General features: G+C 53.3%; 1 protein-coding gene across 2 annotated transcripts in view; it reads left to right on the top strand.

The window, feature by feature from the left end:
- COL5A3 (collagen type V alpha 3 chain) overlaps nt 1–12211 on the top strand; it is a 37276-nt gene extending 25065 nt beyond the window's left edge. For both annotated transcript variants that reach the window (XM_032883937.1, XM_032883936.1), the window contains exons 46-67: nt 562–669; nt 744–797; nt 999–1052; nt 1170–1223; nt 1359–1412; nt 1912–2019; nt 2645–2698; nt 2867–2920; nt 3215–3268; nt 3439–3492; nt 3650–3757; nt 3939–3992; nt 4987–5040; nt 5225–5332; nt 5609–5662; nt 5743–5778; nt 6223–6276; nt 6912–7119; nt 7201–7313; nt 9105–9173; nt 10915–11154; nt 11238–12211. In XM_032883937.1, the coding sequence (XP_032739828.1) occupies nt 562–669; nt 744–797; nt 999–1052; nt 1170–1223; nt 1359–1412; nt 1912–2019; nt 2645–2698; nt 2867–2920; nt 3215–3268; nt 3439–3492; nt 3650–3757; nt 3939–3992; nt 4987–5040; nt 5225–5332; nt 5609–5662; nt 5743–5778; nt 6223–6276; nt 6912–7119; nt 7201–7313; nt 9105–9173; nt 10915–11154; nt 11238–11384 (1893 nt within the window). In that variant the 3' untranslated portion in view covers nt 11385–12211. The remainder of the gene's footprint in view (nt 1–561; nt 670–743; nt 798–998; nt 1053–1169; nt 1224–1358; nt 1413–1911; nt 2020–2644; nt 2699–2866; nt 2921–3214; nt 3269–3438; nt 3493–3649; nt 3758–3938; nt 3993–4986; nt 5041–5224; nt 5333–5608; nt 5663–5742; nt 5779–6222; nt 6277–6911; nt 7120–7200; nt 7314–9104; nt 9174–10914; nt 11155–11237) is intronic.
- The last annotated feature ends 1190 nt before the right edge of the window (nt 12212–13401 follow it).

Here is a 13401-nt window from a genome sequence, read left to right as displayed (position 1 = left end):
GACCCAGACCCAAACTCAACCCTAGCCCTGATCTACCCCTCCATGCTGACATCCAATAGGAACTCACCCCAGAATCTGACTCAATCCCAATCTCAACCTGAATCCTGAAGGCCTTCACAGTCCCAGTCTTAACCCTATCCATGACCTTAACCTCAACCCCAACTCAAACTTTATCTTTAAATCTGAACCTTGACCCCATCCTACCCCTAACCCCAAATCTGACCCACCCTCCAATGCTGACCCCAAACCTGAACTCAAACTTTGACTCTGACCTCAGCCCCAATCTCAAACCCAACCCTAAATTCCATCTCAGCCATATCATGACCTTGACCTCAACTCACCACCCAATGCCCATGTGAAAACTTTGACTCAGCTCTTGACTTAATTCCCAAAATCTGACCCTTAACCTGCACCCCCAATGCCAAGTCCAGCCCTGACCCTTTCCAAACTTAAGCCCAACCCTGACTATAATTGTTAACCTCGGTCCTGACTTTGACCCAGAGCCTATCTCCAACTCTTCACTCAGACCCCACCTGTACCCTGCTTCTGTCCTTCTCCCAGGGCGCAGATGGGGCTCAGGGACGCCGGGGACCACCAGGCCTCTTTGGGCAGAAAGGAGATGATGGAGTGAGAGGCTTCGTGGGGGTGATTGGCCCTCCCGGCCTGCAGGTGGGTGTCTGAGTTTGGGGGTGTGGCCTCTTTCCCTGCACTCTGTGCTCCAATCTTTCTTCTTTTTTCCACAGGGGCTGCCAGGCCCTCCTGGAGAGAAAGGGGAGGTTGGAGATGTGGGGTCCATGGTATGGACAACCTGGGGAAGGTGGGAGGGAGGAGAGGATGGGTGATTGGTGGCCATTACATTAATTTTGGAGGGGCGGTATCACAGGGCACATTGTCATTTTAAGGTGATGCCGGTCACCAGCATTAAGGATGGTGTTTGTGGCTAGTGTTGCCTTTGGGGAGTCATGAGGTCACTGGATGATATTCTGACTGTCCCACAGGGTCCCCATGGAGCGCCAGGGCCTAGGGGTCCCCATGGCCCCAGTGGATCAGAGGTGAAGACTTGCTGGGGGGTGGTGGGGCAGGATGTCTGAGAGGTGGGGACCTCCATTTCCCCAAAAGGGGTTGTTGGGATCCCACAGTCCCATTTCTACTGCTTGCTGTCTCTCCAGGGCCCTCCAGGGCTGCCTGGGGGAGTTGGTCAGCCAGGCGCTGTGGGCGAGAAGGTGAGAGAGAGGGGGTAGGGGGTTGCCTAAGGTGGGGGAGGCACAGCCAGTCTGGCTTGGGGATGGCTGTTCTGGGGAGCTCCTCCCTGTCCTTCATAATCAGAGCTCTCCCAACCCTGACTTTGCCTCCTGCAGGGTGAGCCAGGGGAGGCTGGAGATCCAGGACCCACAGGAGCCCCAGGCATCCCTGTGAGTGACTGTGTTCTATACCCCTGCACACGTCTCAGGGAATCCCTGACCTCTGGGCATCTAGGGCCACCTTCACGAAGTCTGGGCAGGCCTGAGTCAGACCAATAGGTATCCCCAAGCCCCGGAAGGTCTCAGATAGGGCTGCTACGGAGAGTTCTTCAGGTTGTACACCTACAGGGTGCAGGTGAGGGCTTGGGTCCAAACCATGAACCCGGAGTGGGGGATGAACTTCCCGGAGGGATCCCCTTTCCTAATTCACTCCAGCATGGCATGTGGTCTAGACCAGCCTTGGTTATGATCTCTGAGCAACTGGACCATCCCGGCCCCTGACTCCAATAAACCCTAGATGTCTTCGACATCTGACCCTTGGACAGTCTAGGCTCTTCTGACCCCTGACCCCAGGAAAGTCCCAGACCACTCCGATTCCGGAGTCCAGGGAAGCTAACCCTTGACTTCTGAAGAGTCCCGGCTATTCTGACCTCTGACTGTTTCTGCAAAGGGGCCCAAGGGAGAAATTGGTGAAAAGGGGGACTCGGGCCCATCTGGGGCTGCTGGACCCCCAGGCAAGAAAGGCCCCCCCGGAGAGGATGGAGCCAAAGGGAGCGTGGTGAGTCCCGGGAGAAGTGGAGGGAGAGATTGGGGAGGGGCACTTGCATCCTCTTGAACCTGCTCCCCGACTTCTGTCGAGGGGTTCCTCCTCCAATGTGCTGATTCCCCAGGCAATCCAGAGCATGACTGAATACTGACGAATGATGGTTATAGGTCACTGTATGGGTGCAACTTGCCTCTACACGGAATCATTCTGGAAGCGTTGGAACTGCTGAGATTGATGCCCAGAGTTGGGGCTGATGTGGGATTTGGCCTTAGGGTGGAGGCTGAGACCCTCCCACCATCATGGTGGGGCTTGGGGTGGGGTGGGAGGGTAGTGAGGACCTTCAGGGTCTACGAAACCTCAAGTTGGATCTGACCCCTCTCCGGAGGGTCAGTCCTACCTGTCCTGAGCTGGGAGGCGCCTGGAGGATGGAGTGAGGTGAAGTGTGTCGTGGGTTTAGCTCAGCACCTGTACACCTTAGACTCGAGAAAGTTCACCCTATCAGGGTGGGGACTTTGTGTTTTGTTCACAAGCATATCCTCAGCAGCCCAGGCTGTGCCGGGGGACAGTTCATGTGGCAAATAAATGAATGAATGCCCAATAATTCAGAGAGGTGCTTAGTCCTTGTTCTGTCTTCCAGGGTCCCACTGGGCTCCCAGGAGATCTAGGACCCCCCGGAGACCCTGGAGTTTCGGTGGGTGTGAGCCCTACCCCCATAAGCCCCCACATAGTCTCGTTTCTGTCCCCATATCTCCACCCTCCATAGATTTGGGCAAGGTCTGTGGAACAAATAACCCTCATATTTCCCCACATTTCACCCCCAAATCCTTAAGTGCCTCCACAACCCCTGCCCACCCCACAGGGTATCGATGGCTCCCCGGGAGAGAAGGGAGACCCTGGTGATGTTGGGGGACCGGTGAGTGGCGGAGCAGAGGATGTGGTGCTGGTAGAGGGGGTTGGGTTGGGTGAACTGGGGTGAACTGGGGGGACAGAGAAGTAGGTGGATGAGATGCCTGGGACCCCTGTAGATGCCCTTGCCTTGCCTCTCTGGGGCTTCCCCAGGAACATGAGCGACTTCAGTGAGGAGGTGGGAGATGGCTGCTGTTGGCGTGGTGTATGGGGGAGGCTGTCTGGGTCAGAGGCGTCCTGAAACATAGTCACGCTCCACCAACATGAGCTAATACTACCTGGTGCTATTCTGTATTTGTAGGGTCCACCTGGGGCTTCTGGGGAACCTGGCCCCCCTGGGCCTCCTGGCAAGAGGGTGAGTGAGACCCGCCTCCTGGCTCTCTTGGGTCCATCCTTGACCCACACATTTCCACTGGCCTCCCTTCACTCCCACAGGTCTCCCTAAACCCCCACAGACCCCTGCACCCCAACAGGCTCCCTTTACCCCTAAAGCTTCCCTCCCCCACATCCTCTTTCTGTCCTCAGGGTCCTTCAGGCCGCATGGGTCAAGAAGGCAGAGAAGGGGAGAAAGGGGCCAAGGTGAGTACTCCCCACCCAGGGAAGGGTCCCTGTGCTGATGCTTGACCAACAGCTGGGCCATCAACACAGGAGTCCCAGTTCCCTCCCCCTCCCTCAGGAGGTCAGGAGGAAGTTTCCCTCTGACTCTTTCGGCTCTTCCCTTGCCCTGTTCTGTTAGGGGGAGCCAGGTCCTGATGGTCCCCCAGGGATGACAGGCCCAGTGGGGGCTCGAGGGCCCCCTGGACGTGTGGGGCCTGAGGGTCTTCGAGGGATCCCTGGCCCTGTGGTGAGTTGGGTGGGAATAGGGATGGGGTGGGGTGGGGTCAGCTCCTCCCTTATAGTTTCTCACCACAATTTGGAGCAACTGACCCTGGCTGGGGGTGGGGGTCGGGGGTGTGTGTGGAGGCCAGGGCATTCACAATGAGTTCTGGCCGAGGGCAGCCTCCCCATGTTTTGCTTCATCCTAGGGTGAACCAGGCCTCCTGGGACCACCTGGACAGATGGGCCCTCCTGGACCCCTGGTAAGAGACTTCTTTGTCCCTGATGTCCTGGCACTAAGAACCACACTGGGCGTCCAGGGACCGTCTAGCAACTGTGTGTGCTGGTGGTGCAAGCTGACCCCTCACTGACTACCCATCTGACAGTCCACCGTGACCATCTGTACTAACCATCTCTCTGATCACTTATCTGGATGGTCTACACTGACCACCCACACTGACCCTCCATCTTGGTGGTTCATACTGACCACAGTGATCCTCCATCTTGATAGTCTTTGCTGCTCATCCACACTCACCCTCCATCTTGATGGTCTACACTGCTCTTCCACATTGACCCTCCATCTTGGTGGTTCATACTGACCACAGTGATCCTCCATCTTGATGGTCTTTGATGCTCATCCACACTGACCCTCCATCTTGATGGTCTACACTGCTCATCCACATTGACCCTCCATCTTGATGGCCTACACTGATCATCCAAATTGACCCTCCATCTTGATGGTCTACACTGATCATCCACATTGACCCTCCATCTTGGTGGTTCATACTGACCACAGTGATCCTCCATCTTGATGGTCTTTACTGCTCATCCACACTGATCCTCCATCTTGATGGTCTACACTGCTCATCCACACTGGCCCTCCAGCTTCGTGGTTCATACTGACCACAGTGACCCTCCATCTTGATGGTCTGCACTGCTCATCCACACTGATTTTTGGTGGTTCATACTGTCCACAGTGACCTTCCATCTTGATAGGCCAAACTGACCCTCTATCTTTCTAGTCTACCCTGACCTTCCACACTGATTCTGACCACTGACTGTTCATATTTACCATGCTCCAATCCCTTCGTTATCCCTTGTCACCCCTCCTCTCTCCTGACCATCCCCATAATCACATCCCTGGTAGTTCCCACTTGAAATCTGAGTAATTTCCCATTTGACTCTCCCCTAATCACCCACATGAACCTTGAGATTTCATGTTTGAGACTCACTAACTGAGCCTCACCCTCCTTCCAGGGGCCCTCTGGTCTTCCAGGATTGAAGGGAGATGCTGGCCTCAAGGGGGAAAAGGTAAGGATATGACCTTCCATTATTCTCCCCCAATTACCTCCATCTCCTCCACCTTTACCTGCCTCCCTGGCCAGAGGGCTGGCAGGTTGGGGTCTCCTCTGCTCCCACACTCACAACCCCAAGGCTCTAGAAGCATCCCCCCCACCATATTTTTTTCCCCATATGTGCCTCTTTTGTCTTTCAGGGCCACATTGGATTAATTGGGCTCATCGGCCCCCCCGGGGAAGCTGGTGAGAAAGGGGATCAGGGGTTGCCAGGCGTGCAGGGCCCCCCTGGCCCCCAGGGAGAACCTGTGAGTTCTATCCCAAGCGGGAAGAGTGTGTTCAAAGGACGGGTGGGTGGGGAGGCAGAACTGGGGCTCATTTGGAGAGTGCACATTTGGGAAGCTGGGGTCTAGAATGAAAGGGGTTGTGTCTGGGGAAAATGGGGGCCTCTATCTGGGGATTTACAAGTCAGAGGCTGTGTCTGTGGCTTGTTCTCTTGAGGGGACTAGAGGCTTGTCTGGGGGATATGCCTGGATCATAGGGGTGAACCCCATCCATGATAACCTCGATGTTCCTTTCTTCAGGGTCCCCCTGGTCCCATTGGCTCTCTGGGCCACCCTGGGCCCCCAGGCGTGGCGGTGAGTAAGAGGGGTTTGTGGGGTGGGGTCACCATGGTGGGCCAGCTGGGACTCCAGCCTTCCCTGTCTCTACCCCATAGGGTCCTCTGGGACAGAAAGGCTCCAAGGGGTCCCCGGTGAGTATATGCTGTCCCTTGGGCCCCTACATCCTGACTTCCTGCCCCCTTTCAACATCACCACACCTCAATGCCTTTGCATTTGTTTGTTTGTTCATTCAATCACACATTCACTGAATATTTATTCACCATCTACTGTTGTATTTTATCAAGTCTAAGATGCCATCAATTTTAACAGGAGCCATTATTTTAGAAACTACTATGAGCGAAAGCAGTTTTGACAAGGAAACTGTGATTTGCCAAAGATGTTAAGATGTTGCTTTCAGAGATGTTAAGATATGGAAAGAAAATGTGCATTTTATACTTGGTGCTAAGCAGTGCATGTCCCTCCCCCGGTACTGCACGTGTGAGTGTGAGATTGTGTGCGTGTGAGAGTGTGTATGTGTGCTGGCAGGAAGGGGTCTCCATAAACAGAGTTCACTCCCAAGTGACTTCTCCCTACAGGGATCCTTTGGTCCCCGTGGTGACACCGGCCCCCCAGGTCCCCCTGGCCCCCCGGTAAGTTCCACAGGGAGTATGTTAGAGGGTTCCCCTGGGTCCCCCAGTGCCCAGAACTGGGTGGAGCCCACAGCAGGTGTTTGTGGCATGCAGGCGGGGAGGAAGGTGCCTTGAAAGCCGGAGGGGGTCTGGGCTGTGTTGGGGGTTTGGGGAGGTACCCATGGGGGCTCTGATGGGTCTCGTCTTGCTTGGCTCTGTCACCCCTTCCATCTCTCTCTCCCTGTCTCTCTCCATCTCCTGGACTTTTACTGTCTCTATTCCAAAAACTTGTTCTCCTGTTTTGTCTCTGTTTCTCTCTTCTTCCCGTTCCCTCTTTCTCTCTCCGCTTTCCTTACTTCACCTGTGAATCTCTTTCATTGTGTTATTACTTCGGCTTTTCCCCAACTCTGGTCTTTCTATCTCTCCCTCCCGTTTATCTCTCTCTGTCTCTGTCGGCCTATCTCCTCTGCCCCTTCTCCCCTTTCTTACCGCTTATGCGCTTATCGCCCTCTTTCTCCCCTTTCTTATCGCTCCCCCCCAACCCGTGTCTTTTTACCTCCCATGTCTCTCTCATCTTTGCTTGTCTCTCTTCCTGTCTCTCCTCCTGCATCTCCGCTCACCTCTCCTCCATACCTCCCCGCCCCGCCCCTGCTCAGGGTCCCCCAGCTGAGCTGCACGGGCTGCGCAGGCGCCGGCGCTCTCTCCCAGGCCCAGGGGCGCTCGAGAGCGGCCTGGAGGAGGTGTTGGCCTCGCTCACGTCGCTGAGCTTAGAGCTGGAGCAGATGCGGCGCCCTCCGGGCACGGCTGAGCGCCCGGGCCTCGTGTGCAGTGAGCTACACCGCAACCACCCGTACCTGCCTGATGGTGAGGTCCTTCCCTGGCGGGGCGGGCGGTAAGCCTATGGGGTCCTGCCCCTGCACACTCACCGGCCTGGCTCTGCGGCAGGGGAATACTGGATTGACCCCAACCAGGGCTGTGCGAGGGACTCGCTCAGGGTTTTCTGCAACTTCACTGCGGGAGGAGAGACCTGCCTCTATCCCGACAAGAAGTTTGAGATGGTGAGTGCCTGGAGGAGGAGGGTTGGGGGGGAGAAAGGGGGCTTCGGAAACCACCTCAACCCCTCCCCCACCACCAAAGCTATATCCCCTATCTCCCCTCCCTGCCCAATGGACACACCAGACTTTGGATCCTTACTCTTCCTTCAGCCAACATTTATTGAGCACCCGCTGTATGCCAAGTCCTGTGAAGGGCTGGGACTACAGCAGAGAATAAAAAACCAAACAAAACTCTGCTTTTATGGGGCTCACCGTCTATGAGAGAGGATAGACCAAAAAACCCAATTAAGAAAACGGAAATGGTGGAAACCTTTAAATAGGGGATAAATGTGCCAGACTGTTCTGAGCACTTAGCTGCATTTGCACTGAGTCCCAGCCACCTGGTGTGGGGTGCAGGAGCCATCATCCCCAGAGAGGGAAACTAAGGCAGAGAAGTGATGGGATTACCCCAAGGCAGGCTGGCTCCAGAGACCCAGCCCTTAACCACCATCTCTCGACCTGCTACCTCATAGGCCCGCAGACTCATTGCCCTCTAGGCTGTGGGTTAGGAGGTGAGACCACCTGGTTCCCCAGGAATACTGGGGTGCTCCATCAGGGAGCCCTCAGCCTCCCAGCCCCAGCACCAGGCTGAGCAGCGGAGGGCAGCAGGCCAGCTGCCCCTTCTCTAGAACGCTGGGTTGGGAGAGAGGTGTCACCTCAGTTTTTTTTTTTTTTTTAATTTTTTTAAAATTTTTTTAAAGATTTTATTTATTTATTTGACAGATAGAGATCACAAGTAGGCAGAGAGGCAGACAGAGAGAGAGGAGGAAGCAGGCTCCCCGCTGAGCAGAGAGCCCGATGTGGGGCTCGATCCCAGGACCCTGGGATCATGACCTGAGCCGAAGGCAGCGGCTTAACCCACTGAGCCACCCAGGCGCCCCACCTCAGTTGTTTTTATCTGTAAAATGGGACTCAAGACAGTATCTGCCTCAGGATGGTTGTACCATCGAGGTACTGATGCATGTGTCAGGCTCAGTGATAAGATACAGGCAGCCCGTGGGTCTGTGCTAATGCCTCCTCCACGGCCGGTAAGATCTGCAGCCAGCACAGAGCCTGCAGAAAGGCATGGCGATGTCCTTCTTGTTGCTTATTTTTGACTAGTCAGAGCCCTGGTTTAGTAGGAGCTCAACACCCCCATCCCGATGGGAATTTAGACAAACTCAGGACCCCCAAGTCATGTAGAACTTGACTTCTAAATGGTTGCTGGTCCCTGAGACCTGAGCCATTCCCACCAGCTCACCTTCCTCCTGACCAAAGGGGCTGGGGAGGGGACTGAGGAATGATCCAGAGTTGGTTCCCCAGACACAGACCCTGAGACAAGGATTTGAGGGCAGGTCATTGATTTAGAAGGACATCTCAGGAGGCACCAGGAGAGAAGGGTGGGGAGTGGGAGGGTCTGGGGGAGGCGGCCAATGAGGATTAAAATGTCACCATTGGGCACTAAAGGCTCAGTTCTACTGGAGGACATCAGGGAGACTGCGTTGTCTCACCCAGCAGGAGAGGGAGCGGGAGCGGGCATTTATCCACCAATCTTGTCAGTCATGGGTTGTGGTCTGCTTCAGAGGGCGTTCAGAGGGCGGGGACCCCGGTCCCTTGAGCTGCCCTATGCACCAGTCAAGCTCACCTCCATGGCGAGAGAACAGCCCAAGAGTCCTGGCTATACAGGCTGCAACTTTCAGTGTGGGGTAAATGGAGGAAAGACCTTGCAGGCACCCAGGGCGTCTTCTACGCTCACTACAACCCTCTCGTTCCCAGGTAAAAATGGCCTCTTGGTCCAAGGAAAAGCCAGGAAACTGGTATAGCACATTCCGTCGAGGGAAGAAGGTGAGTTGCTGGAGGCCAAGGCGGGGATAGTATGAAAACTGGTGGGAACTGGTGCAGGGAGAGTTGGAGGAGGGGCTCTGAGAACTGAAAGGAACAGGGAAGACTCACCCCTGCCTTCATGGTGATTGCAGGCTTGGTGGGGGTGGCAGATTGGGGGGGGAAGCATTAGATATGTGATGGAGGGGATACAGAATATGGTGGAGATCCAGACGCAGTGCTGGAAGTACCAGAGGCTTCCTGGGAGCAGTCACAGATCAGCGGAAGCCTAAACAATGAGTTGGGTCAGCAAGTTAGGGAGGACAAGGAAAAGTGTTACAGGCAGAGGGAAGAGCATACATGAAGGCCCAGAGTTTAAAAAAAGAGGGTCTGGTGAATTTCAAGAGAAAGCCACTTCCTCTGCTCTAGAAAGTATGAAGAAGGGATTAAGAAAGGAGGTGGAGTAGGAAGGTGAGGGTTAGGCCTACCACCCCCCCAGAAAGACCTGTGAGGCACAGGGAGCCATGGAATGTGTTTAAGTGAGGGAAGGACCCAAATATAATCTCTGTTAGAAGAGTGCCTCCGGGACTGGTGAGGGTGGAGTGGGTGGAGGAGACTGGTATGTTGGTCCGGGAGAGAGAAGAGGTGGTCCAGGCTGGAGCTTCTGCTTTTGGGGGTGGGGAGGAGGGCATGGCCGGGAACTTCTGGGAGGAAGTCAATAGGACCTAGTCATTGCTGAGATGGAGGGCAGGTAGGAGAGTGTTGGTGGGCTGGTGCCCGGGAGGGATTCTGAGATATGTAAATGAGAGGAAGAACAGCCTTGATGGGTGGGGGGAACTTGGGTTCAGTTTGGGATTTGTTTATGTAACATACACGTATGTGCTAAGCACCGGAAATGTGGCGACAAATAAAACACGGCTCCTGACTTCATGAAGCTGATACTCTACCAGGACCATAACCAAAGAAACAGGCAGACAATAACCAAAGAAACAAAGCTCTAATATATTGTGTGGATATCTTGGTTTGGGTTCCCCTAAAAGAGACCCTTCGACAAAGACTCAGTTGCAAGTACTTTATTTGGGATGGGATTCCAGAAAACATCAGTCGGGGAATGTGGAGATGATACAGAGAAGAGAAGGAAGCCAGAAGGAACGGATTGACCAGCCAGTTATCTCAAGCCCATGACACGTTAATGATATATTTTATTTGACCCAGTGCATCTAAAAGAGTGTCATATCAATATAAAGGTTACTGAGGCATTTTAAATTCCATCCCTCCGAGTTCTGCAGAGTCTGATGCGTATTTTACATTTATAGCACGTCGTAATTTGGATACTAAATTTCATTGGAAGCTCTTGATCCGTACTTAGATTTCATAAAAGCTGCAGTTGAAAAGGTAGATTCGTATATACTCAAGTTGTTCCACACCCAAGTTTTCTGATAACTGGATTGAGCCTCAGTTATTAGTCATGAATCAAATACAGTAAAACAAAATAATTAAATACTTTAAAATCCAATAATTAATTAATGTTTTAAGCAGTTTCCTCCTCATCGGGTGCATTTCAAGGGCTCAGCAGACACGTGTGAGTGCCTAGGGGCTCGCCAGGCACCCGTGGGTGCTGGATGGCTGGTGGGCCCACCCACAGAAGGGGACGAGGCAGAGGGGGCAGGTCAGTCGGGGGATGGAGAGCCTGAGAGGTAGGTTCCTTAGAAAGAAAGTAGGGGTCAATGGGGCACTCTCACCTCCTGCTTTGTCCCACCCCCAGTTCTCCTATGTGGACGCTGATGGGTCCCCGGTGAGCGTGGTTCAGATGACCTTCCTAAAGTTGCTGAGTGCCACAGCCCGCCAGAGTTTCACCTACTCCTGCCAGAATTCTGCCGCCTGGCTGGACGAAGATGTAGGCGATCACAGCCGCTCCGTCCGCTTCCTCGGAGCCAACGGGGAGGAGCTGTCTTTCAACCAGATGGCAGCGGCCACCATCACTGTCCCCTATGATGGCTGCCGGGTAAGGGGAGGGGCAGGGGCTGGCCGCAGTGGGGAGGGACCTTGGCTCCTGCTCACCCGCCATTCTGTCTTCCCCACGGTCAGCTCCGGAAGGGACAGACGAAGACCCTCTTGGAGTTGAGCTCTTCCCGAGTGGGCTTTCTGCCTCTGTTGGACATGGCGGCTACTGACTTTGGCCAGATGAACCAGAAGTTTGGGTTTGAACTGGGCCCTGTCTGCTTTAGCAGCTGAGAGTTCTTGGGGTGGGAGGGACAATGAGGGAGCCCCCGATGGGGTACTTTTGGTGCTGAGGCCTTGAAGCCATCATATTTATCATCTCCTGTGACTGTGGAGCCCGGGGAGAGTCTGCTCCTCACGGTCAAGCAATATCCCTTCTCCATTCCAGGCGGCTGGGGGCTGCACACCCCTGGCCCAAGGGTCCGGCTTCCTCCTCACTGCACCGTAGCTGACATACTGTAGTCTGGCTCTTTCTCCCTTCTGTGCCCGCCCATCCCTCAACTCCCCACCCCTGATGCCCCATGCAAGGAACTTCCAACTCACAGCTGACGGATGCCCCCCACACCTGCCTCCCCATTCCCTGGGCAGTACTCTCAACACCCTGTGGTGCTACCCTTTCCCATAGTTAAGCACTGGATGTCTCCTGATCCCAGGCTGGGACCCCTTCACTCATTCCTATTTTCAGGTGGGTTCACAGTGAAGGAACTAAAGTCAGACCACAGAGGGAAGTGAGACTTCCCTGGACTGAGCTGGGTGCTCCTTCTGCTGCCTCCGCCCAGCTCTGAATACTGCCCCCCACCCATATCTCCCCAAATGCACCTTGCCATGCCAGGTGGGATGGGAGCCAAGATGGTGGGGGTGAATCAGGATCCTAATGGTGCTGCCCTATTTATACCTGGGTCTGGATTAAAAGGGAAAATCCCCTCTGTTGTATATTTAATCTGCTTCCTCCTTAGGGAGGGCTGGGATATGATGAGACGGATTCTAGCATGTTCCCCTCCCCTCCAGGGCCATAGGGCATATTTGGCATCTCAAGTCTGAGAATAAACCAGTGAACTGTGTCCCTGTGTCTTTCATCTAGTGCTGGCTACATCCTTCTTAAGGTCAGGCTCTTGGGTCACCTGCAGTATCTGCCCCCACCTTCTTAATTGGGTCTTTGGGTACAGGTGGCTTTGGGAGCTGGGGAGCATCTGATTATAATGGCACTCCCTGGAGATGTTGGATCTGTTTACCAATTCAGGTCCCTAGAAGAAAAGTTGGAAATGGCCAGATCTCAGAGAGATTGTAAATGTTTTCGCCATAAAAAAGAAATGCTAATTATGTGATGTGACACAGGTGTTAGCTAATGCTATCATGGTAATCATTTTGCAATATACAAGTGTATCAAATCAACAGGTTGTATGTCGTAGACTTACACAATATCATATGTCATCAATTCTGTGTCCATAAAGCTGGAAAAAATGGTGAATTATTAGGAAGACCTCAAACTTTGAAAAAGAGAGAGGAAGGAGGGAGAAGAAAGAGGGAGAGAGGATAGCTAGATCTCCACGTTGACCTTGATTAGTCCTGGAGCCGCTGGCTGAACTGAGGGTGTGGGAATGGATCAAGAGGTGACGTGGGATGTGGTTTGGGTTTGAGATAAAATGACTAGAGGTGAAACATCTGGGTGGCCATTCAGGAGCTGAGTTGAGGGTAGAGAGGATTGAATTAGAAGTGGAGCTCTGAGGTGTGCTGGATATTGGGGGGTAGGGGTTGGGTGAGATATGTTAAAAATGGTTTGAAGATCAGTCTAATAGGAGGTTGGTTTGGAGTGAGTTGAATGAGTCTGAGGTTGTGGATTGAAGATGGGATCCTCTGAGTTGGAGGTAGGGCAATCAGTGGATTGAAGTTAGGGTTTGAAATTAGATGTTGGATTGACATGAATGAGGGTCAATTTGGGAAGTAGGATGAACGGAGTAGAGGTAAGTAGGGATTGCTGTGAATGGAGAGTGGGGATTGGCAGTTTGGTAAGTCAAGAAGACATCAGTTAAGATGAGAGTTGGGTTTGAGGTAGCTTGAATTGGGGGTTAGATGTTGGGTTGAGGTTTTCTTTTAAATAGATTTATTGAGATGTAATTCACTTACCATATAATTCACCCATTTAAAGTATACAATTAAATGGTTTTCAGTATATTCACAGACTTGTGCAACCATCACCACAATCAATTTTAGAACAATTTCATCACCTCAAAAAGAAATCGCATATCCATTA

Source organism: Lontra canadensis, unplaced genomic scaffold (assembly GCF_010015895.1).
Source record: "Lontra canadensis isolate GAN:19392208 unplaced genomic scaffold, GSC_riverotter_1.0 scaffold88, whole genome shotgun sequence".
Lineage (NCBI taxonomy): Eukaryota > Metazoa > Chordata > Mammalia > Carnivora > Mustelidae > Lontra > Lontra canadensis.
Note: the sequence above shows the minus strand (reverse complement) of the source record. Positions and strands in the feature narration are given on the sequence as shown.